The 25455-nt window shown below is 41.8% G+C and overlaps 1 protein-coding gene across 2 annotated transcripts in view; it reads right to left on the bottom strand.

Moving 5' to 3' along the window:
- LOC125463267 (protein PHTF2-like) overlaps positions 1 to 25455 on the bottom strand; it is a 113943-nt gene that overhangs the window by 72953 nt on the left and 15535 nt on the right. For both annotated transcript variants that reach the window (XM_048554325.2, XM_059654584.1), the window contains exon 2: positions 5921 to 5999. In XM_048554325.2, the coding sequence (XP_048410282.1) occupies positions 5921 to 5965 (45 nt within the window). In that variant the 5' untranslated portion in view covers positions 5966 to 5999. The remainder of the gene's footprint in view (positions 1 to 5920; positions 6000 to 25455) is intronic.

Genomic DNA, 25455 nt, shown 5'->3' with positions numbered 1-25455 from the left:
TTTCGCCCTTATGTGCTTTCCGGAGGGACCACTGTCTCAGGTGACTCCCTTGTCCACTCCACACTCCCCGCCAGCCCCACCACCCTGGCACTTTTCCCTGCAACCGCAGAAAGTGCTACTCCTACTTCTACACATCCCACCTCACCGCCATCCCAGGCCCTAAGAAGACTTTCCACATCAAAAAGATGCTCACCTACACATCTGCTAATGTGGTACACTGTATCCGATGTTCCCATTGTGACCTCCTCTACATCAGGGAAACCAAACAGAGGCTTGGGGACCGCTTTGTGGAACGCCTACGCTCAGTTCGCACCAAACAATTGCACCTCTGAGTCACAAACCATTTCAACTACCCCTCCCACTCCTTGGATGACATGTCCATCCTGAGCCTCCTGCAGTGCCACAACAATGCCATCCGAAGGGTGCAGGAACAGCACCTTATATTTCCCTTGGGAACCCTGCAGTCCAACGTGGACTTCACAAGCTCCAAAATCTCTCCTCCCGCTACCGCATCCCAAAACCAGCCCAGCTCGTCCCGGCCTCCCTAACCTGTCCTCCCACCTATCCACTCCTGCCACCTCAAGGCCCAACCCCATCTCCTACCTACTAACCTCATCCTGCCCCCTAGACCTGTCCATCCTCCCTGGACCGACCTATCCCCTCCCTAACTCCCCACCTACACTCACCTTTACTGGCTCCAACCTTGCCTCATTGACCTATCTGTCTCCTCTCCACCTATCTTCTCCTTTATCCATCTTCTGTCCATTTCCCCCTTTCTCCCTATTTATTTCAGAATCCCCTTCCCCTCCCCCATTTCTGAAGAAGGGTCTAGACCTGAAACATCAGCTTTCCTGCTCTTCTGATGCTGCCTGGCCCACTATGTTCATCCAGTTCTACACCTTTTTGTCTCAGATTCTCCAGTATCGGCAGTTCCTACCATCTCTGCAGATGATACCAGTCTTGGCATTAGTAAAGACACCAATAGGTAGCAGCATGCATAACATGATTGAACTTTACACCCAGCTTGAAAACATGACAAATGGGTCGAAAACTACTATTTAAAATTTTAAACAATGGTAACTATACGGGCATGAAAACGGAACTAACTGGATTGAATAGGAAGGTAGGCTAGGAAGATAGATCAGTTGAGAAGCAGTGGCAGACATTTAAGGGGATAATTAAGGATACTCAGAAAAAGTATACCCCTACTATCAACCCACACTGTAGGTAATCTAATCTAATCTAATATACTTTTCATTATTTCTAGAAGGCATTTGACAAAAGTTCCACATAAAAGATTTCTTGCACAACTAGAAGATCATGGTGTAAGAGGCTAAATACTATCTTGGATAGGAGACTGGCCTGCTGGATGAGTACAGAACATGCATAAATGGGTCATGTTCTGACTGGAAGGGCGTAACAAGTGAAGTATCATAAAATCCTAGTATCATAAAAACAAGTCATTTGGCCCACCAAGTCCACTGTGGCCTTATGAAGAACCTCACATCCAAGCACACCTCCCCGCCCTACACCTGTAACCTTGCATTTCCCTTGATTAATCCACTTACCAGCCACGCACACTAGGAGCAATTCAGCATGCCCAATCCACCTAGCCTGCACATAAGAACGTAAGAACATAAGAAATAGGAGCAGAAGTAGGCCATCTGGCCCATTGAGCCTGTTCTGCCATTCAGTAAGATAATGGCTGATTTTTTTTGTGAACTCACCTCCACTTACCCACCCATTCACCATAACCCTTAATTCCCTTACAGTTCAAAACGCTAGCTTTGCCTTATAAAAAAATCAACCAGATAGCTTCAACTGCTTCACTGGCCAGGGACTTCCATAGATTCACAACCCTTTGGGGTGAAGAAGTTCCTCAACTCAATCCTAAATCTGGTCCCCCTTATTTTGAGGTTATGCCCCCAGTTCTAGTTTCACCCGCTAATAGAAACAACTTCTCTGCTTCTATTGTATCTATTTCCTTCATAAATTTTATGTTTCTATAAGATCACCCCCCATTCACGTAAATTCTAATAATCTCTCAATCGCTCCTCATAAGCATCTGCCAACTCCGGAATCAACCTAGTGAACACCGCTCCAGTACATCATTCTCAAGTAAGGAGACCAGAACTGTACAGAGTACTCCAGGGTGTGGCCTCACCAGCACTATTTACAGCTAAGTGTAACTTCCCTATTTTTAAAATCCATCCTTCCAGCAATGAAGGATAATATTCCATTTGCACATCTTTCGACTGTGGGAGAAAACTGGAGTACCCCGAAGGAACCAGAGTACCCGGAGGAGACCCACTGCCTGAAGGTGGATTCAAACCCTTTCCCTGGCACTGTGAGATGGCAGTGCTAACCACTGAGCCAGCATACTGCTACAAGAGAATCTGGGATCTCAGTTTTTTTACAATTTAGAATTATGACAGATGAGGGGAGCAAAGTGATAGCAGCTAAATTTGCAAAATGCCAAAAATAAATTGGAAAGTACATTGTGTAGAATACACCAAGGAAGATATCAATTATGGATATAAACAGATCAATTAAATGTGCAAAAATCTAGCTCAGTTGGTATGTGGGAAACTGTGAAATTGGTCACTGCAAAAAGAATAAGAGGAGTAGAATATTGCTTAACTAGAGAACGACTGCAGAATTTGAAACGGCAGAGAGATCACAAGAAGTGTGCAAGTACCGTACAACTAATTAAGATGGCTAATGAATGCCATCCGTTATTATGAGAGGAACTGAACATTAAAGATGCCATGTTTCATTTATGTAGGACATCTAGAATACTGAGTACAGTTTTGCACCTCCTTATTTAAGGCAGAATGCAAATGCACTGGAGGCAGTTTACTAGACTGATAGCTGGAATGAGTTGATTGTCTTATGAGAATGGTTGGAAAGACTGGACTGTCCAACTGGAGTTTAAGAGAGCAAGAGATGACTGGATTGAAGTTTATAAGATCCTGAATGGTCTTGACAAGACACACATGGAAAGGATATTTCCTCTTTTGGGTCAATCTAGAACTCAGGGGCATGATGAAAAATTCAGGATCGCTCTTTTAGGAAAGTAATGAGGAGAATTTTTTTCACAGAGACTGTGACTTTTGAACTCGTTGCCTCAGAAGTTACTGGCAGTGGAGTATTCAAATATTTTTTAACGCAGAAGTAGATTGATTCCTTTGCCTAACAAGAATCTAAGGTTATCAGGTGTGGTTAGAATGTAGGATTCGAAACAAACAAATAGGCCATGATTTTATTGAAGGGCCTACTTCTGCCCTTAATTCCGAAGTTTGGTGTGAAAGTTAAATTTGGTGTGGGTAACATCTTTGCAGACAGACACATCTTAAGATTCATCAAAAAATGGATACAGACTACCTCCTTAATCCAAGTTGCTACAGTAACACTTTATATTTATATAGCACCTTTAACGAAATAAAATGTTCCAAAGTGATGTTCACGAGGCAAATTTAAAAATATTCTTTCAAAGATGACCTAATGGTTGAAAATAGTATATATTGATCACTAAACTACCTCTTCATACTGTCAATGTAATGCCACTAATTCCCATTTCTCTACTGTAAATACTAGAGAGTAATAAAAAGGTGTTTCATCCTTTCTTTAAATTGCTTTACCTGACAAACTTCAGAGCCTCAATTTATACTTCTACATAACATTAAAAATTTGTCATAGATGGTTTCAGTTTAACGCAGGTCTAATCTAAGTCTTGAGAGATACTACAGGGAAGGCACCTATACTTTCCAATATAAAAGCTTTTCTGAAAAAAATCATCTTCATCCTAGTACAGTACTGAGGTAGAGATAGGGACAGGGCCAAGTTCACCATTCTCTGGTTAAGAGGCCAATAGGATACTAGGCGCTTATTTTGTGAGGAAGTATTTGCGTGTACTAGTAGCAAACAAAAAAGGGGTGTGTTCTCTCAAAGCCATAATAAGTTTAAAACATGCACTGGTTGGCAAGTTACTGCAAGTCAATTACCTCACTGATATAATGCGTCACATATTCCTCATTCATACAGATTAATTAAATTTGGCAAGTAAATTTAAGCAACCCTGATGAAAGATGTACATTGCAGACTCATAGTAGGTCGTAAATATTATAAATTATTTTCTAACATTACCAATAAATCAGTGCATCATAGCCTCATAAAATGCTTTCTCTTTATTCAGACCACACTTTAGAATTAAAGTACTAGACAAAACATTAATTAAAATACACGAGACAATTAAGTAAATTGTGAGATTAGATGTGTTGGAAGTAATAAATGTTCTTCTGGAGATAACATGATGGTATCAGATCATGCACAGTAAGCTTCAGGAACTGTAAGCACAAGTCAGCAACACTGATTAAGATATGACTATGTTAAAACTTAATTACAGAAAACCAAAGTGTTCACAGGTTCTATTCCCCAGCTAATGCCAATTTAGCTAAAACAACAGTGGTCGATTCTGCTTCTATGGGTGTGAGCCAAGAAAAATCTGATTGTTATCTGGTATATACAATTGAGTAAGGACTAGATTGGGCTTCACTTTAATGGACTGTGCAGCTGGATAAACTGCTGACATATACAGTAGAATAACAAATCAAAAAATAAATTGTGTAGATAAAGCTGTACACAGCGACTTGTGATTCAGGAATTATACATTATCAACATAATTCTATGCATTACTTTGTTTCAGTAACTAATTCATACACGTCAGGTGTTTTGAGAGAAGATAAACAGTGTTCTTTTTGGCACAGTCCTGCAACAGGGTAACATGCTTCTGAAGTAATTATTATAAGTACTACCAGGATTGCCTGATTGCACAAATGGTTTTATTTAATTATAAAAAATGTCTAAAATAATCACTCTGAAAACAGGTTGCCTCCAAACATGTTAAATTGCTTAGTTACAGTGATAGGATGTTTAATTATTTATTTTTACCAGATGGATGCCAAATATTTGAGTGCAACAAAGAAATGTCAAGTTGACAAAAATTACTCGGCCTAAACTGAAAAATGCCTCTCCAATATATGCATTCAAGTAATTCAACATTACTAAGTAAACCTGCTCTATGTAGATGTAGATCCTAATCACTGTGTTTAAACCTGTACTGCTTGCATGAAAAAAATGGCATTTAGTTTCAGGAAATAGTGAGAATTTCAGTTCATAATCTTAATTCAAGCTATACCACTGCTACTATCACTGAAGACTGTCACAACAGAAACACTGTTCAGTTTAATACTTAATACTCCAGTTCATTGCTTGATTATTGCTTTAACCAGACAACACAAGGCTCAGTTTATCAAAAGTTTTGCAGGTTATCCATCAGGAGACAAAATTGATTGGAAAAAAAATGAGCAGCTGAAAAATAAATCTGAAAGGCAAAAGGTTATATCTGAACACCCCAGATCTATAATACCAGTTTTACTTCCATACATCCTTAATGAAATCAAAATGAGGTACAGATTGGCCAAGATCCAATTCATGAAAGAATAATCACAAAAGGCTGAATGGCCTATTATAATTGAAAAGCTAATTTCAGTTAAAATCAGAGATACTGTATGACAAATACTTGAAAATTGTAGAAAAGAGTTGAAGATAACAAAGTGAGGAGCTGAAGGAACACAGCAAGTCAGGCAGAATCAGAAGAACAGGAAAGCTGACATTTCGGATTGGGACCCTTCTTCAGAATTGGGTCCCCAACCGAAACGTCAACTTTTCTGTTCTTCTGACGCTGCCTGGCCTGATGTGTTCCTCCAGCTCCACATTATTATCTCAGACTCCAGCATCTGCAGTTCTTACTATGTCCTAGAAAAGAGTTGAACCTTTGTATCATCTCCTCTCAGATGTCCGTATAAATAATGCTATCAATGAAGATTAGGAATTTCAAGTCAAAAATTGAAAGACCTACCTTTTTTTGATACCACACTATAGCATCTGTCACTTTGGACGCCATTTATTCCTCTCAATCATACAATGGGCATGTTAGGCTAAAAGGAGAGAGAAGAAGAGATCAGTGCTGCTTGCAAGTTACTTCAGTAATGATAAAAGGAAGTCTGTTGGTTCTATGCTTACGTTACACCCAACCTCATTACTAATTTAGTAAAACATCTTGTAGTGACTTGTTACCATAACAACTGAAAGTTGCTATGCTAGAACTATACTGTCTACATATTTCTATACAATATAGACATTCCACCCATCTGTTGCCTTTTTGAATTGATTCAGAAATCTCATTATTACACAATCTTGGGTAGAATAGCACTTTGGTTGACAATTCGTGACATTCCCTTCACGCTATGTAGGGCATGCCCTTGACTCAAGTTAGTGTGTTTCAAATTTACCATCAGGGAAATCATAGAAAGTAATACATATTTAAAAAAGGGTGCTGACAAAATTGTTATCTATGCAATGTTTGTAAGCATACAGTAATTTGCCAAGTCAATAAATATAAAACAAATTAGAAAAAAGTACAGCTACCAAGATTGGTATGTCCACATTACACTTGGAGAATCCTAGCAATCCCTTCCAACCATCAATTTTAAAGTAAGGTAATCATTCAATTTGCTAAAAATTAAGAACGTTGCAGCTTTTGTGAACTTTCAAATCTAAAAATATTTTTCAAAACTGTAATCGACATCAAATTAGTAAACTATACTCCCTAAGGGTTTGCTCATCTTTTCAACAATTATCTCCACAAACTAATCAAATAAAGATACTGCACCCCAGCTAACAAAATCAATTAGATTTATTAATATCTTGCAGATATACAATGAATGTTCATATAGCACACCTCATAGCATTTCTGCCCTGCCTAGGTGTTAAATTTAAGTGAGGAAAGTTTCAGAAGTACCATTTATTTACATAGCACCTTTAATGCAATAAAACATTCCAGGTAAGTAATAGGCATTTAAGGAAAAGATAATGATGGCTCAGAGAGAGATAGAGAGAAAAGACAGGATCAGCAAATCCAGAGCCATGGGTGTAAAGCAGCTTAAAGAATAAAGAAAGGGCAGCTGGCGACAAATACCGTTGATTCAATAATGAAGAAAATTTTGATGAATTTGGAAATCTAAAGATAAAATTAAAGAGGAAATTAGGAAAGCAAAGAGACAAAATGATAGACATTTGCAATTAAGTTCAAGGAAAAAGATCAAAGCCTTTGTGCGTATATATAAACAAAAAGGTTAACTGGAACAGGACCAATGAAGAACCATAAGGCTAAGCTAGGGAAAGAGGATTCTCATGTGTTTCTGAATGAATACTTCGCACAAAAGAGAACAGAGAACTTTAACCAGGGAGACGTGTGAAATATTAAATGAAATTAGCATAGCAAAGATGACAATATTAAGGAGTTTCACATATTGAAAGTGGTTACGTCGCCAGGCGCAGATGAAACTGCATCTTAAAAACAGACTAAGGGTAAGAGAAAAAAAATTGAGATTCTCACCATTAAAAAGATCAGTTCTTCTATTTGAAACAGCAGAAATACATTATTTCTGGAGGACCAAAGTGGCCATGACTGACATACCATTTCTACCAAGAAAGTCTTTGATGGCATTATGTGTTTTAATTGAGACCTGTCTCTTGATTAAACTTTAAAAATATAGAAACACAGTTACTAAGTTAGCCTGGACAAGCTTTTTTTGACCAGTAAAACTGTGCTATTTTCTAGGTCCATAGATTGTTAAGATGCAAAGATAGCCTTTAGTATGGTGACGTGTTCTCCCTGTTGGATGTGGGAGATTAGGGAGAATTTCCACATCACTGATGATTATGTCAGCAGAAAGTATGCCTGTTGTGAATCCCATTGGATTGCATGGATCGGTTGATGCAGCAAATAGAGGCATTGAAGAATTCACAGGGACAACAGGGAGTAATGGATGGCAACTGCGAAGGGAGACAAACTAATGATACAGTCAGGTTGATGAGTTTCACACACGAAAGGTAGGAGAGGGAGGCAGACAGTGCAGGAGTCTCCTGTGGCTATCCCCATCTCAAACAAGTATGCTGTTTCGGAAAATGTAAGGGGTGATGGACTCTCAGAGTAATGACGTACTGACAGGCAAGTTTCTGATACCAAGACTAGGTCTAATGTAGTGAGGGGTACATCCGATTCAAAAAGCGGTCGATTACGATTGGGTGTCTCTAGACAGAGGCACAGACAGGCATTTCTGCAGCTGACAGAGACACATCAGAATGGTTGCTGCCTCCCGGGTGCGAGGATCAAAGATATCTCAGACAGGGTGCAGATTATTCCCAAAGGGGAGAGGGGCCAGCAGGAGGTCATTGACAACATTGGAGCTAACACTGTAGGAAAAGGACGAGCTTCTGAGGAGAGAATGCAGGAAGTTAGGCAGGAATTTAAAAAGGTGGTCCTCAAGGGTAGTGATATATGGAATACTCCTGGTGCCACGAGCTAGTGAGGGTAGGAATAGGGAGTTAGAGCAAATGAATGCATGGCTGAGAAGCTGTTGCAGGGGAGACGGATTCACAGTTTGGGATCATTGGAATCTCTTGCGGGGTAAAAGTGATCTGTATACAAAGGACGGATTTCACCTGAAGTGGAAGGAGACTTATGTACTGGTGAGGAGGTGTGCTAAAGCTGCTCAGGAGGATTTGTAAGCATGCACATACGTGTGCATGTGATCAGGCTGAGACTGCTACAGTTGGGAAAAGGAGCAAGTTAAACTGTCCAGACAGGCAGGAACAAAGCAGAGAACAAGGTAGGACTGATCAGTTAAACTGCATTTATTTCAATGCAAGAGGCCTAACAGGTAAGACAGATGGACTTAGGACATGGTTGGGAACGAGATATCATAGCAATTACAGAGATGTGGCACTTTATTGGGACTGTACTGTAGACCCCACCCCCAAGCAGTGGGTCGGGGGGAATGAGAAACAAACTTGTGAGGAGATCTCCGTTATTTATACAAATTATAAAGCAGTTATGGTAGGGGATTTTAATTTACCAAACATAAACACTACAGCAGTCCCAATCCAAGGGCTTGGATGGAGAGGAATTTGTTAAGAGTATACAAGAAAATTTTCTGATTCAATGTGTGGATGGAATATGGAAACTTGACCTACCCTTGGGAAATAAGGCAGGGCAGGTGACTGAGGTGTCAGTAGGGGAGCACTTTGGGACCAGTGACTATAATTCTATTAGCTTTAAAATTGTGACGAAAAGGATTGACCAGATCTAAAAGTTAAGGTTCAAATTTGGAGAAGGTAAACTTTGGCAAGAACTTTCAAAAGTTGTTGGGGGCTGATGTTAGGAGATAAAGGCAGGCTGGAAAATGGGAAGCCTTCAAAAGTGAAATAATGATAATCCAGAGACAGTCTGTTCCTGTTAGGGTGAAGGCCAAGGCTGGCAGGTGTACGGAATGCTGGGTGACTACAGAAACTGAGGTTTTGGTCAATAAGATGGAAGCATTATCTCAGGCATTGACAGCAGAGATCAAATGAATTCCTTTAAGAGTATAGAGGTGGTAGGAGTGTGCTTAAGAGGGAAATTAGGAGGGCAAAAGGGGGTCATGAGATAGCTTTGGCAAATAGGGTTAAGGAGAAAACAAAGGGCTTCTACAAATACATTAAGGACAAAAGGGTAACTAAGGAGAGAATATGGCCCCTTAAAGATCAGCAAAGCTGATGTGTGGAACTGCAGAAGATGGGGGCGTTACTAAATGAGAATTTGGCATCAGTATTTACTGTGCAGAATGACATGGAAGATAGAGAACATGGAGAAATAAATAGCAACATCTTGAAAAATGTCCATATTACAGAGGTGGTGATGCTGGATGTCTTAAAACGCATGAAAATTGATAAATCCCTGGGTCCCGATCAGGTGTACCTTAGAACTCTGTGGGAAGCTAGGAAAATGACTGCTGGGCCCCTTGCTGAAATATTTGTATCATCAATTGCTGCAGGGGAGGTGTCAGAAGACTGAAAGTTGGCTAACGTGGTGCCACTATTTAAAAAAGGTGATAGGGAAAAGCCAGAGAAACGTAGACCTGTGAGCCTGGCATCGGTCGTGGGTGAGCTGTTGGAGGGAAACTTGAGGGACAAGATTCACATGTATTTGGAAAAGCAAGGACTAATTAAGGGTAATCAACATGACTTTGTGCATGGGAACTCGCGTCTCACTGATTTGATTGTGTTTTTTTGAAGTAACAAAGACATCTGATGTGGGCAGAGCAGTGGACGTGATCTGTATGGACAAAGTTCCTCATGGTAGACTGGATAGCAGGTTTAGATCACATAGAATTTTTTGTTTCCTATTCATTTGTGGGATGTGGGCGTCGCTGGCTGGCTATCATTTCTTGCCTACCCCTAGTTGCCCTTGAAAAGGTGAGCTGCCTTCTTGAATTGCTGCAGCCCACCTGCTGTGGGTTCACCCACAATGCCATTAGGGAGGGAATATAGGGCGAACAAGCCATTTGGATACAGGATTGGCTTGAAGGTAGAAGACAAAGGGTGGTGGTAGCGGATTGTTTATCAGACTGGAGGTCTGTCACCAACAGTGTGCCACAGATTCAAGCTGGGTCCACTGCTTTTCGTCATTTATATATACGATTTGGACTTGAACTTGAACATATAGGTATGGTAAGTAAGTTTGCAAATAACACCAAAATTGGAGATATAGTGGACAGTGAAGGTTACCACAGAGTACAATGGCATCTTAATCAGATGGGCCAATGGGCTGAGGTATGGCAGATGGAGTTTAATTTAGATAAATATGAGGTGCTGCATTTTGGGAAAGCAAATCAGGGCCGGGCTTATGCTAAGGTCTTGGGGAGTGTTGCCAAACAAAGACCTCGGAGTCGCAGGTTCATAGTTCTTTGAAAGTGAAGTCCTGGGCAGACAGGATAGTGAAGGTGGCATTTGGTATGCTTACCTTTATTGGTCAATGCACTGAGTATAGGAGTTGGGAGGTCATGCTGTGGCTGTACAGGACATTGGTTAGGCCACTTTTGGAATACTGCAATACTGCATACTTGAATACTGGTGTCCCTACTATAGGAAGGATATTGTGAAACTTGAAAAGGGTTCAGAAAATATTTACAAGGATGTTGCCAGAGTGGGAGGGTTTGAGCCGAAGGAGAGGCTGAATAGACTTGGGCTATTTTCCCTGGAGTGTCAGAAGCTGTGGGACGACCTTATACAGAGGTTTCTAAAATCACGAGCAGCATGGATAGGGTAAATAGATAAGGTCTTTTTCCCCAGGATGGGGGAGTTGAAAACTAGAGGGCATAGTTTTAAAGATGAGAGAGGAAAGTTTTAAAAGGTACCCAACAGGCAACTTTTTCACACTGAGGATGGTAAGTGTATGGAACAAGCTGCCAGATGAAGTGGTGGAAGCTAGTGCAATTATAACATTTAAAAGCCGTCTGGATTGGTATATAAATAGTTCAGGTTTAGAGGGATGTGGGCCAAATGCTGGAAAATGGGACTAGATTTATACAGGATATCTGGTCAGCATGGATGACATGGACCAAAGGGTCTGTTTCTGTGCTATATATTGCTATGACCCTATGATAAAAGCAAAGATGAGACTGAACAATGTGATGTGATTGGTATATGTTTAAATATTATTCAATTTTTAAATTTGCATTTGGAATTAGTGACTCGGCATGGTGACTCAATGGTTAGCACTGCTGCCTCACAGTGCCAGGGACACGGATGCAATTCTAGCCTCAGGCGACTGTCTGTGTAGTGTTTGCACATTCTCCCAGTATCCGCGTAGGTTTCCTCCGGGTGCTCCAGTTTCCTCCCACTGACTAAAGATGTTCAGGGTGAGGTAGACTGGCCACGCTAAATTGCCCATAGCATCAAAGAATGTGCAGGCTAGGTGTGTTAGCCATGGGAAATGCAGGTTTACAGGGCTAGGAAAGGGGCAGGATGCTCTTCGGAGGTTGGTGTGGACTTGATGGGCTGAATGGCCTGTTTCCACATTGTAGGGATTGTAATCATTTTTCTCCCCCGTGTGTGAAGCCATGGTGATTTAATTTAAAACAACTTGATAGAGAACTATCTTTCAGAGCTAAGGAGTTTTTGTGTATGTCTGGAGAGATTATAGGGGATCCAGGCAAATAGTTGTGTACCAGAGTTCTGAATAAAATTTCTGGAGTTGGAATTTCTTTTCAACTTGGAATATACTCATAGCTTGGAAATAAAAGTTTTCTAAGTTGCCATTTCTATAGAGCCCTTGAATAAAGATGGATATATAAAGCAGTGCTCCTGAGAAAGAGACGAGATAGAAGTAAAAGAGATTACCTTAGAGTAAGGAGTTTAGTAACAGTACCAAACTAGACGTTTTTAAACAAAACCCTGAAGGGAATTTTGAAGTTGAGAATGTTTAAATTCAGTTGTATGAAAGCTCCAGGAAAAAAGTCATCAGATTTTCCAGCCTGCGAGTTGAAGCCCAGTTGAACTAAACCTAATTGAGGTGCAACAGAAAAGGATTCTTTTTCTCTCTGCTATATGTATTGTACTAAGGGTTGCTTAGGTTACTGCACAAGAGTGTACTTGGGATCCGTAAAAGAGTTTTTTTGCTATTAAAATCAGAATATTAATCCACGTGTTTAAACAGAAGTCTTTGTACGTGAATAGTTTGGTTTACTCATCATTTATTTAGCTTAATAATCCTGTTAGTGTTAAAATCAAATCTATAACTTTGCATGCTTATGTTTTTAAGAAACCACTTAGTTAAAACTCAACCAAATATCAAGCAAAATTTCAATGTGCAATCTGACCTAGCAGTAATAATATATAAGCTCATAACAACAAGGAGAGTGACAAAGCATGCATCTTTAGTAACGCCATAAATCTACAATTCACTGAAACAAGATGTTATTATATTCTACGATGGAAACCAAGTGTTTCTTGCTGAGAAGTTCAAGTGTTATCAATTATTATTAATGACATTCAGAACAAGGGCCTCGCTTTCAAGAAGAGAATCATCTGGAATTTGAAAAGAAAATTTGCCCACTGTTTATTACAAAATTAAACTGCTGAGATTCTAGAGCTTTGAATTAGGAACCTGAACCCTTTGTTGAATAAATCACCTCTGGACCAGAGACATGCATGCAATAATCAGAAAACACAACCTCGCCAATTGCAAGTGTCCCATTAACCTGGGACTTGGTGTTTCCACTTCGAAGGGATTCTAATCATTCTTCTCCCCCCCCCCCCCCCCCCCCCCCGTGTCTCTGAAGTATTTGATGATTAACTTCTTAAGTATTTTTCTAGCCACAGTGATTTAATTTAAAACAACTTGACAATGAACCTGAAAGTAAGGGACAAGGAGTGAAACGTTTACTTGATACATTTTGTAGATATGGCTACAAGGTTCAGCTTATCTATGGTAACAAATAACAAGAACATACAGATAACTGTGAATTATAGAGTCATACAGCATTGAAATAGACCCTTCAGCCCACTCATCCACGCCAACCAAGTTTACAAAACAATACTAGTCCCATTAGCCTGCATTTGGCCCATATCCCCCTAAACTTTTCCTATTCATGAAACTATCCAAATGTCACTTAAATGTTGTAACTGTACGTGCACCTACCATTTCCACACACAAACCATCCTCTGTGAAAATGTTGCTTCTCAGGTCCCTTTTAAATCTTTCTCCTCTCCCTTTAAAAATAAGCCCCCTAGCTTTTGAACGCACCCACCCGAGGAAGAAGACTTTTGTTACTCACCTATCTATGACTCAATAAACTTCTAGGATCAGCCCTCAGTTTCCTACGGTCCAGTAAAAAAATGTCCACCCTATCTTTATTACTCAAACCCTCCAGTCCAGGCAACATTCTGGTAAATCTTTTCTGAACCCTCTCAAATTTAATAATATCCTGAATTAGGTAAAGGAAAGAAATTTGTTGGCATAGATCTTGGAGTGCCAACAAAATTTCTAACAGGTAAGAGGGAAAGAATTCGCAGGGACATGTGTAGGAGCACTAACATAGAAGCATGAACACTGCTGCAGGAAGTTCATTCAGCAATGGTTTATATGAAAGAAATCCTGCAGTAGTTGATGAAATATTAACAAAGATAATGGCGGATCAGCCAAATTGAAAGCTGTACGTTGGGGGTGCAAATGAAGAGTGCTGGTGAGTGGTATGGTCTACACCGAATTACATATAGGCTTGATCCAAAATTGCCTTCCAGGCTATGTGATGAGGATTGTTCAATCTTAGAGGGAAGCAATACATCGATGATGAATTAATCTAAGCCTGACTTGTTACCCCAGAAAACAGCAGAATGAATATCTTTTGAACACCCTCCAATACTGGAATATGCTTTTTTAAAAACAAGAACCAAAACTGTAAACCATACTTCAAATGTAGCCTGACCAATACCCTGTACAGTTGTAACAAGGATTCCCTGTTTTTAAACTCCAACCCACTAATAATAAAGGTCAAAATGTCAATTACGTTCTTAATTATTTGCTGTGCCTACATGCTACCCTTTGAGTTTCACGCACAAGAACAAACACAGCATTCCGCGCTACACTTTTTTGTTGTCTCCCTCTAAATAATGGTCTGCCTGTTGATTCTTCCTACCAAAATGCATGACCTCACCCTTTCTTAAACTCCATCCACCAAGTTTTTGCTCACTCGCTCAATGCATCTGCAGCCGCTTGCAATTTCTTGTGCCCTCATTACAAAATGTCCCCCCATCTAATTTTATAATATCTGCAAATTTGGATAAATTGTACTCTTCGCCCTCCTACGAGTTGTTAATATAAAAGTAATTGAGGGCCAAGGACTGATCCTTGTGGTACATGATTAGTTACATCTTTCAAACCTAAAAAAATTATTCCAAACTCTCTCTTATCTTGTATAATAATCTTTTATGTGGCACATCATCAAATGCCTTCTGAAAACCCAAAAAAAAACTCATTCCCCTTTTTCACCTCTGCAAGTTTATATCCATGAGTACATTTAAAAAGTTTATAAGTCACCACTTATGGCGCCATCTTGAGTACGAAGGTGCCTAGGTACAGAATCTTGGTACAAAGTAAAAAAAGAAAACAAAGTTTAAAAACTTGAATATTACAGTCTTTCTACTTAAAAGCAGAAAAACAGAGACACGGTTAACAGTCCAACACCACAGTCCATAAACACCTAGCCGTGCTGGCTTCACACTCCTCACAAGGGCTCGACCTCGCCCCTGCCGCCAACCTGGGCTGACAGCTATCATTGTTTTAAAAGCTGGCTGCCTCTGACTGCATGTTCCTGCTCTCGCCATCACTCAGGATGACTGCCATCAACCTCTCTCGCCACATAGTATTACAAAACATCTGTTTAAATGACTGTCCCTGCTCACCCACTGACCTTTCCCACAGTCAATTTTCCCAGCCTGCTTTACACAATTCTTTGTTTCATACTTCTGCAACTACCCGTATTTAAGTTGAGGACACTGGTTTGAGACGAGTGTGTAAAAGCATAAAAAGGATCAAAAGCAAAATATGATGAAAAGGCAAATATAATGGCTGTACAGGACATTGGTTAGGCCACTTTTGGAGTACAACATTCGATTCTGGTCTCCCTGCTATAGAAAGGATATTGTGAAACTTGAAAAGGTTCAGAAAAGAGTTACACTGATGTTGCCAGGGTTGGAGGGTTTGAGCTGTAGCGAGAGGCTGAATAGACTAGGGCTATTTTCGCTGGGGTGTCAGGAGCTACAGGATGGCCTTATAGGTGTGCAGGTTGGCTAGATTGGCCATGAGAAATGCAGGGTTACAGAAATAAGTCGTGTGGCATGCTCTTCAGAGGGTTGGTGCCAAAGTGGACTCAATGGGCTGAATGGCCTTTTTCTGCACTGCAAGGGTTTTATGATTCTGTGAGATAATGATGGCATGTAAAAATTGCAATACATTAAGCATGGTTCACAGTAATCTTCATGGAGATTGGGAAAATCAAATTAAAAGAATTCGTAGTGGTTGGTATATTTTTCTAGAACAGTTTGGATTCAACCAGGGATCAAGTTATTTTAATCTGGCAAATGCATAATGAGAAGATTTAATCAACGGCCCAACAGTAAAAAATTTCCAAGGAAACATGGAATATAACGTGGCAAAATTTTGCATTCAGTCTGAGTGAGAGAGAAAGTTGGGTCAGACACAACTGTACTGAACTTAAATGAAGGTAATTACACACAGATGAAGGCAGAATTGGCTTAAATGGGCTGGTAAAACAGTTTAGCAGAAAAGACAGAGATAACAAAGTGTGGAGCTGAATGAACAGAGCAGGCCAAGCAGCATCTTAGGAGCACAAAAGCTGACATTTTGGGCCTACAACACTTCATCACAAAAGGGGGACAGAAGAGGGTTCTGAAATAAATAGGGAGAGAGGGGGAGGCGGATCAAAGATGGGTGGAGGAGAAGGTAGGCGGAGAGGAGACAGACAAGTTAAAGTGGGGGGGAATGGAGCCTGTAGAGGCATGTGCAGGTGGGGAGGTAGGGAGGTAGGTCAGTCTGGGAAGGATGGACAGGTCAAGGGGGGGCAGGGAGATGAGGTTAGAAGGTGGGAAATGGAGGTGCAGCTTGAAGTGGGAGGAGGGGATAGGTAAGAGGATGAACAGATAAGGGAAGCGGGGGTGAGCTGGGCTGGTTTTGGGATGCAGTGGGGGGAGGGGAGATTTGGAAGCTTGTGAAATCAACATTGATACGATTGGGCATCAGGGGTCCCAAGCAGAACATGAGTTGCTGTTTCTGTAACCTTCGGGTGGCATCGTTGTGGCACTGCAGGAAGCTCAGGATGGACATGTCATCCAAGGAATGGGAGGAGGAGTTGAAATGATTTGCAACTGGGAGCTGCAGTTGTTTATTGTGAACCGAGCGAAGGTGTTCGCAAAGCAGTCCCCAAGCCTCTGCCTGGTTTCCCCAATGTAGAGGGGGCCACAACAGGTACAGTGAGAAAGCTTCAAAATCTCCCCTCCCCCCACTGCATCCCAAAACCAGCCCAGCTCGTCCCCGCCTCCCTAACCTGTTCTTCCTCTCACCTATCCCCTCCTCCCACCTCAAGCCGCACCTCCATGTCCTACCTTCTAACCTCATCCCACCCCCTTGACCTGTCTGTCCTCCCCGGACTGACCTATCCCCTCCCTACCTCCCCACCTATACTCTCCTCTCCTCTACCCATCTTCAGTCCGCCTCCCCCCTCTCCCTATTTATTTCAGAACCCTTTTCCCCTCCCCCTTTTCTGATGAAGGGTCTAGGCCCAAAACGTCAGCTTTTGTGCTCCTGAGATGCTGCTTGGCCTGCTGTGTTCATCCAGCTTCACACTTTGTTATCTCGAATTCTCCAGCATCTGCAGTTCCCATTATCTCTCTCTAGCAGAAAAGACAGTTGCGGTACAATGGCAGGCATTTAACAATTAATTACTTGCAATAAAGGTACAGTCTAGTGAGCAAGCAGTATTCTAGGAAGAGATAATTCTAGTTAACTGACCACAGTTAACCAAGCAAGTTAAGGGTAGCATCAAATTGAAAGGAAAGGTTCCTCAAGTACATGCACTTGGAACAAGACGGGTCAATGTGAGATAATAATGGGGAAATCAGCAAAGAGCAGAGAAGCTGAAAAAAAAATTTACATCAGTCTTCACTGTAGAAAACACTAATACAACTTTAAAAAGATACTAAATAATCAAGAGTCAAAGGGAAGAAAGAAGTAAACATCAATGGAGGCAAAGTACTAGACAAACTACTGAGATTAAAAGCTAATACAAAGTGTGGAGCTGGATGAACACAGCAGGCCAAGCAGCATCTCAGGAACACTAAAGCTGGCGTTTCAGGCCTAGACCCTTCATCAGAGAGGGGGATGGGGAGAGGGAACTGGAATAAATGGGGAGAGAAGGGGAGGCGGACCGAAGATGGATTGAGGCAGTGGGAGAGAGATTCCCTGAGGTTAGTCCGGAGGGAGGAGGGTAACTTCTTCAGGTTGGGCATCCCTGGAAGAGGCCTCCCCCTCTCTCCCTATTTATTTCAGAACCCTGTCCCCATCTCCCTCTCCGATGAATGGTCTAGGCCTGAAACGTCAGCTTTTGTGTTCCTGAGATGCTGCTTGGCCTGCTGTGTTCATCCAGCTCCACACTTTGTTATCTTGGATTCTCCAGCATCTGCAGTCCCCATCATTTCTGAAGGTAATACGTTTCCTGGATCTGATGGTCCCATTCCTAAGATATGAAAAGGAAGTAGTCACAGAGAAAATGAACCCAAGTAATAATCTTCTGAGATCCATAGCTGGAAGATTGTAAAAATGCCAATATCATCATTCAGAAAAGTTAGGAGTCAAAAATAGGCCAGTTTCCTGAACTTTCCTAATGACAGATGTTAGATTCTACTTAAGACAAGAACCAATGATGCTGGAAATGAAATTTCAGCAAGGGGAGTTTGGCTAAGTAATAGATGACAGAGAATTTGAATAACGGGGGCATTTTTAGGACGGCAACCTGTTACTATGAGAGAACCACAGGGGTCAATGCTGGGATCACAATCACTTACAACATACGTTAATGACTTGGACAAGGAAAGTGTATGTACTACAGTCAAGTTTGATTGTAAAATAAGTGTGAAGGCAAGAAGCTGGGAATGACATAAACGTCTACTGGGGGATATAAACAGGTTAAGTGAGTGAGCAAAAATTTGCCAGATGGAATATAATGTGAACAATGGAAGGTTATGCACTTTCATAGATTAGTTCTTTTCCTGCTCACATGAAGCCTCTCTCTTCTGAATAGCTTTCTCCTTTTCCCAAAAGTGATTCCAATGTCCCAAAAATCTAAATCTCCTCCTCTACGCCATCCTGCAAGCCATGCATTTATGTCCCTGAATTCACTGCCTGAGTTGATTGCGTGGTACCCAGATTTGCACCTTAGCTGCTGGAAGGGCAATATCTTGATCATCCTTCTGAGATCAAGAACTTTTGCACTTTGGACAAAAGAATACAGGCATAGACCATTTTCTAAATGGTGAGAAATTCACAAAGCAGAAGTACAAAGGGATCTGGGAGTGTTGGTCCAGGATTCTCTAAAGGTTTACTTGCAGGTAGAGTCCGTAATAAAGAAAGCGAATGTAATGTTGTCGTTTATCTCAAGAGGGTTGGAATATAAAAGCAGTGGTGTGCTTCTGAGGCTTTATAAAGCTCTAGTTAGGCCCCTCCAATTTTGGGCCCCGCACCTCAGGAAGGACATACTAGCCCTGGAGCACATCCAGCAGAGATTCACACGGATGATCCCTGGAATGTCAGGTTTAACGTATGATGAACAGCTAAGGATCCTGGGATTGTACTCATTACAGTTTAGAAGGTTGAGGGGAGATCTAATAGAAACTTACAAGATAACGTATGGTTTAGAAGGGGTGGACGCTAGGAAGTCGTTTCCGTTAGGCGGGGAGACTAGGACCCATGGGCACAGCCTTAAAATTAGAGGTGGTAAATTTAAAACTGAAATGAGATGACATTTCTTCAGCCAGAGAGTGGTGGGCTTATGGAATTCATTTCCACTGAGTGCAGTGGAGGCCGGGACGTTGGATGCCTTCAAGGGAAAGATCGACAAATTCTTGATCTCAGAAGGAATCAAGGGCTACAGGGAGAGTGCAGGGAAGTGGAGTTGAAATGCCCAGCCGTGATTTAAATGGCGAAGTGGACTTGATGGGCCGAATGGCCTTACTTCCACTCCTATGTCTTATGGTCTTGATGCGTGTAGGAAAGTTCTGGTTACGAGGTACTCTACCAAATGACTTTGACAGTCTATTCAGGGAACAACCCAACAGGAACCATCCACTCCTTTTCCCGTAGGTTTTTAAGGATGCTACTTGCTGATCACTTCTTGACGCACTTAGGGTTGAAGGTGTTTTTCTTTGCAAATTTCTCAACAAAGGACAGATGGCACCAAATAGTTCAACTGCTTTCAGCGTTCCACAACAATAAGGCCAGTCACATCCTTCACAATACTGGGAACAGGTAGAACCTCATTATGTAGTGACACTTGTTATTTGCGTACTGAGGAAGGGCTGCTGCAGAACAGGCAGCTGCTCATTCTTTACTGCCAGGGTGTACATAACGTCTGCAATGAGGAGGCACCTACCCACCCAACACTACCTTAACTTTAGGGATGGTGAAGTTGCCTCAATCGCTGCAGAAGCCCAGGCCAGAAGAACAGCAATCATTTGCCCGTGACCAAATTGGAAGGTTATTGGCCCCTAAGTTCAACCATCTCCTGTAGCTGCTGAGGTACAGAATCCCATACTCCTGCAGATTCAGATTTAATGCTATGCACATTAATACTGGCAATTTTAAAAACAAATTTGAGATTTATAGAATTAACTGTACACCTAATGCCCATTTACCCATGGTCTTATTACAGGTGGGGGGGGGGGGGGTGTGGTGGTTTGGGGGGGGGGGGGGGTGGTGTGGGGAGAAATGCCCTGTTCTGGAGAAAGGATAAAGCCAGGAAGGTCCAGTTCGGAGTCTGACAGGTGGACAGTCATGCTCTGCTCCTGATTCAGAGCATCACTGTTCCCACTTGCCCAGAGCCTCAGTGTGGTGGTTATGCCCTGGTGCCTGACAGCTGAGCTTCACCAGGCCCCTTGCAATATCCAGTGTTTCTAGGGCAGAGGATGCTCCTCTCCTCCTTTCCCGTGCTGTGGCTCTTTTCTTTTTGTTGGTGGCCATCCCTCTGCATGTCTTCACTGTCAGAAGAGCTGTTGGTGTGTCCGTCTGCCTCTTTCCAAGTGGGACTGTTTTTGTTTTCCCGTTGTTTCTCATTGCTATCCACTCACCCACCTCCTTCATTGACTGTCTATTCAGGAAGAGGTTGGGTCAGATGTTGTACCTCCGTGCTGGTACTTATTCCTCTTCTCCAGCTTTATCCTTCTACCTTGTCCCTTGTTTCACTTTTCTTGCTGGGGGATGGTACCTTACTTTGGGGGTCCATTGCTCGCATTGCCACTTCCTGCCATATAAGCATAAATGGCAACAATCCATCCCACGCCACCGCCCTGTCTTGGGCAGACCAAGTACAGGTGACCCTCCTATTTGCAGTTATGGCAGAGGGTCACTTTTGAGTCCATTGTAATGTGCCCTGACCTCCCACCGGTTCAGCATACTCTAGGCTGTCCCACAAATTTCAGGTAGCTTTGGCTCCCTCTGATTGCAAAGCTGGAGGTTGGGTGGAGGATGTCCCCACTAGCACCCACCATTAGGGTCACCGTGACCTGCCATTTGCTGGTCCAGATTCCAAAAGGGGTCTACTATATCAGCGTTGCCTCCTTCAAGTTGTACGTAACTTCCTGTCAGAACATCTGCTGCCAGGACATGGGGTTGTACAGAATGAGGATGGAGAGGGAACCGTCAACTTCTTTCTCCTCAAATACCTTCAGAAAATACTCGCATTGTTTCATGGTCCTGAAGGTCATGAAGTAGCCCCACAGGGGCAATCCTGCAGGCAGAAAATATCTGCTAGTTGGAATGATCAAGGTGGATTCTCCTCAGAGAGAAGATCTGGTCTACTGACAATCCTTCCTCCACCTTCTTCACAGTCACCTTGATTTATATGGACCTGCTGGTCTAGGTCTTTGGCACTAATAAGGAAGCCATCGCTCTGATTGGATGGTCACTGAATTGATGTTAGGCCGAAAGCAGCATAAAGATCCACGAACTGCAGCTCAGTTCAACCAATCATCTTCCAGATTCTGATCACAATCATGATCCAGTGATAGTCTCAAGATCTTCTGATAATGAAGGCTGTCAGCTCAGACCCGTCCTAGGAGAGCCACTTTCTATATCATGGTATCTCTCCTGCCCTGATTCGTAATGCTGTGTGTATAACTGTAGGAGGACAACAACTGAGTCATTTACTATTACTACTTTTTAGCCTGCCTATCAATCTCCCACTCTTCTCTCAATTATTTGACAGTCTCACAATCCTCTTCAGTCACTTCTCACTATTAGCCTCTGTTGCATGTTTTACCTCCTGTTGAGCATGCTCCCCTTCTCAGTTGTGCTGACTGGGTCAAATTCTCCCAAAATCCTCCGCATTCTGAAATGTGTACAATAATGTGGGATATAGAAAGGAAAAAACAGGAAAGTTCTATTTCTCATTCTTGAAATCATAGTTTTAGGGAAAGAGGTGCAAGGTTTATAAGGGAATCTAGACAGCAATATTTTCATCTCGAGTATGACAGGGATTTGAAACTCTCTAATAAGAGGGTGGTAGAGAATATAATCAGTCATAACATTCATACACTAAGAGCATACCCACTTGAAGCGCTATAATCTACAAGACTATGGATCAAGAGTTGAGACTAGACTTAAGCTGGACGATTACTTGTCAGACAGCACATACACAACGGGTCAAATGCGTACCCTGTAAAGTTCCACAATTATGTATGTTGCATCTTTCACTTTTATAAACAACTGGACTTAGTTTTAATAAAACAGTTAAAGGTCCAGCAATCAACCTCTTTTCAATTAAAAGCAGTGCATCAACATTACTATCATTCACTGAGCCACACAGAAAGTTCACTCAAACATTATCTGTTGATACAGAATTATTTTGCCTGTTATTTGCTGTGCAGCCAATAAGCCGGCTATATACTTAGAACGGGCACACAAAGCAAATTGCTTTCATCTTTCCACATAGTAAACAGCTGATTCACACAGAGTTGGCAATTTAAACATGGACTATCACGTAAACAAAGCTTTTCTAATTGACTTTGAAATGAGGGGCTGAATTTTCATGGCCCCCGAAAAGGAAAGAACAGAAGCAAGAGCAGGAGGCTGAAAATAATCAGCATCAGGCAGAATTACGTGGCACTGACCCTGGTGGCAATAATAATTACTAGGACAGATGGAGGACAAAACAGGGAATCCACTCCCCAGTTGAGTTCTATTAAACTAACTTAAAAAAAGGCACCAACAGCTTGTTGAAAGGAAAGTTGTAATACTGAAAGGGGACCAGAGATTTCAAGGTTATCAGATCATAAAACATAGGAGCAGAAGGATGCTATTCAACCCATTGAGACTTCTTCACCATTCAACTGAGATCGAAGCTGATCTGATAATCCTCAACTCCACTTTCCTGCCTTTTCCCTATAATCCTCAATTCCCATACAGATTTAAAAGGTACATCTGCCTCAGCTTTGAATATACTTAATGACCCAGCCTCAACACCACTGTAATGAAAAATTCCACAGATTCACTACTCTAAGAAGAAATTACTCCTATCAGGCTAAAATGTGTGTCCCCTTATTCTGAGATTATGCCCTCCACAAGGGAAAACAAACTTTCTGCATCTATCCTGCCAAGTCCCTTAAGGTGTGGAGGTGCTGGTGTTAGACTTGGGTGGACAAGGTCAGAAGTCACATGACACCAAGTTATAGTCCAACAGACTTATTTGAAATCACAAGCTTTCAAAGCACTGCCCCTTTGTCAGGTGAAATGCAGAGAGGCACATAGAATTGATAGCAGAGAGATCAAAGGATCATAAATGGTGAGAGTGGAGCGTGGACAGGTGGAATAAGAAGTCTCAGCAGGTGATCAAGTGTCAGACAGTGTCAGTAAAGTATCAACAGCTGAATAGCAAGCAAAAGGATGGCCTATAAATCCAATTGAGGCAGAAAGATAATTACAAAAAAATTAAAATAAGGCGGAGGTAGAAACAAACCAAATGGCTGGAATAATATGATAGATAATGAGTCGCATGCTGCGGGTCTAACCAAAGTAACAAATAATCCAAAACTGTAGAAACAAATTAAGGTAGAGAGATCATAACAAGTTATCAAGATGATGGTGTTAAAAACGGACTGTAAGGAATATTTTACAGATACAGAACAGTGTGGTGAAGTTACATTTAGCATGGCATGAACCCAAGATCACGGATGAGGCCGTCTTCATCAGTATGGAACTTGGCAATCAGTGATTCTGCATTGTTAGCGATCTTGCAGGCCAACCCGGAGAATGCTAAGGCAAAGATCAGTGGCTGAATGTCATTGACCACTGAAGTGTTCCCCAACTGGAAGGGAACATTCCTGTCTGGCAATTTTTGCATGGAGTCCTTTCATCCATTGTCATAGCAGTTGCACGGTCCCGCCATTGTACCATGTCTCACGGCATCCTTCCCTTCAGCATTTGAGGTAGACAACATTGGCCAAGTGACATGAGTATCTGCCGTCTAAGTGGTGGGTGGTGTTCCTGTGTGTGATGGTAGTATCCTTGTCAATTATCTGGCATGTCTTGCAGAGGCTATGTGATGTTGTGGTCAATGTTGTCTTTAAGGCTGAGGAGGTTGCTGCGAACAATGGTCTGTTTAAGGTCTGGCAGTTATTTGAAGGCAAGAAATGGAGGCATAGCAATAATATGTTGAAGGCTGCAGCGAACATGGCGTAGTACCTTTGCTCTGATGAAGTACCCGTCAATGATGGGTACTCCATCAGTCATGCCGTGTGTGTCTTCTGCAGGAGGCTGTTGTGGATTTTTGGGACATGTCCCTTAGGTGTGTTGCACACCTCAATAATGCCACTTTTGTTCTTCTATATTCAAACGTATACAGGGTCAATCTACTCATCCTCTCTACGTAAGAGGGTTCCTCCATACCTGGCATCAGCTAGTGAATCTTCTCTGAACTGACTCCAATGCTAGAATGTCTTCCTTTTAACGAGGGGCACAAAACTGTTCACAGTATTCCAGTTGTGTTCTCACTACTGCCTTATACAGTTTTGGCAAAACTCTAATCTGACGCTCCATTCCCTTTGAAATAAAGGCTAACATTTCATTTGCCTTCCATATTATCTGCTAAGCTCGGCTATACTATGTTCACTTTCCTCAAAGTTTTTAGTTTCTGAACTGTTTGGGTGGTAATACACGGTGGAGACAAAAATTAAGGGCGCCCAAAGACATCAACCCAAGTCCACAATGAGATCAGTGGTGCAAAGGGTACTTGGCATTCATTAAGGGAGGTACTTCCAGAAGGCATTTGATAAGGTGTCAAGCACTGCCATGGGTAATAAAAATTCATGTTTTTGAGGGTAAAATATAATGTGGATGGAAGTTTGGTTGGCTAGTAAGAAGTTGACAGTTGGGATAGCTGGATGTTCTTCAGGTTGACAGGGCTCTTTTATAATTTTTATAAATAATTTGGACCAAAATATGGTAGTTAATTCATTGATGACACAAAGATAGATAGGAAGGCGAGCTGTGATGATATAAGGGAATCTACAACAGGTTAAACGAGTGGGCAAATATCTGGCAAATTGAGTATAATGGCGAAGTGTAAAACTGTCTATTTTGGCAGCAAAAATAAAAAAGCAGCACATTACCTAAGTGGTTGCAGATCCCAGACACACAGAGGTTGCAAAGATCTGGGTGTCCTATAGCATGCATTGCAGAAGCTTAGCTTGCAGGCTTAGCAAGTAATCAAAAAAGGGGTGTGTATG

The sequence above is a fragment of the Stegostoma tigrinum genome, chromosome 25 (assembly GCF_030684315.1).
Source record: "Stegostoma tigrinum isolate sSteTig4 chromosome 25, sSteTig4.hap1, whole genome shotgun sequence".
Taxonomy (NCBI): Eukaryota; Metazoa; Chordata; class Chondrichthyes; order Orectolobiformes; family Stegostomatidae; genus Stegostoma; species Stegostoma tigrinum.
Note: the sequence above shows the minus strand (reverse complement) of the source record. Positions and strands in the feature narration are given on the sequence as shown.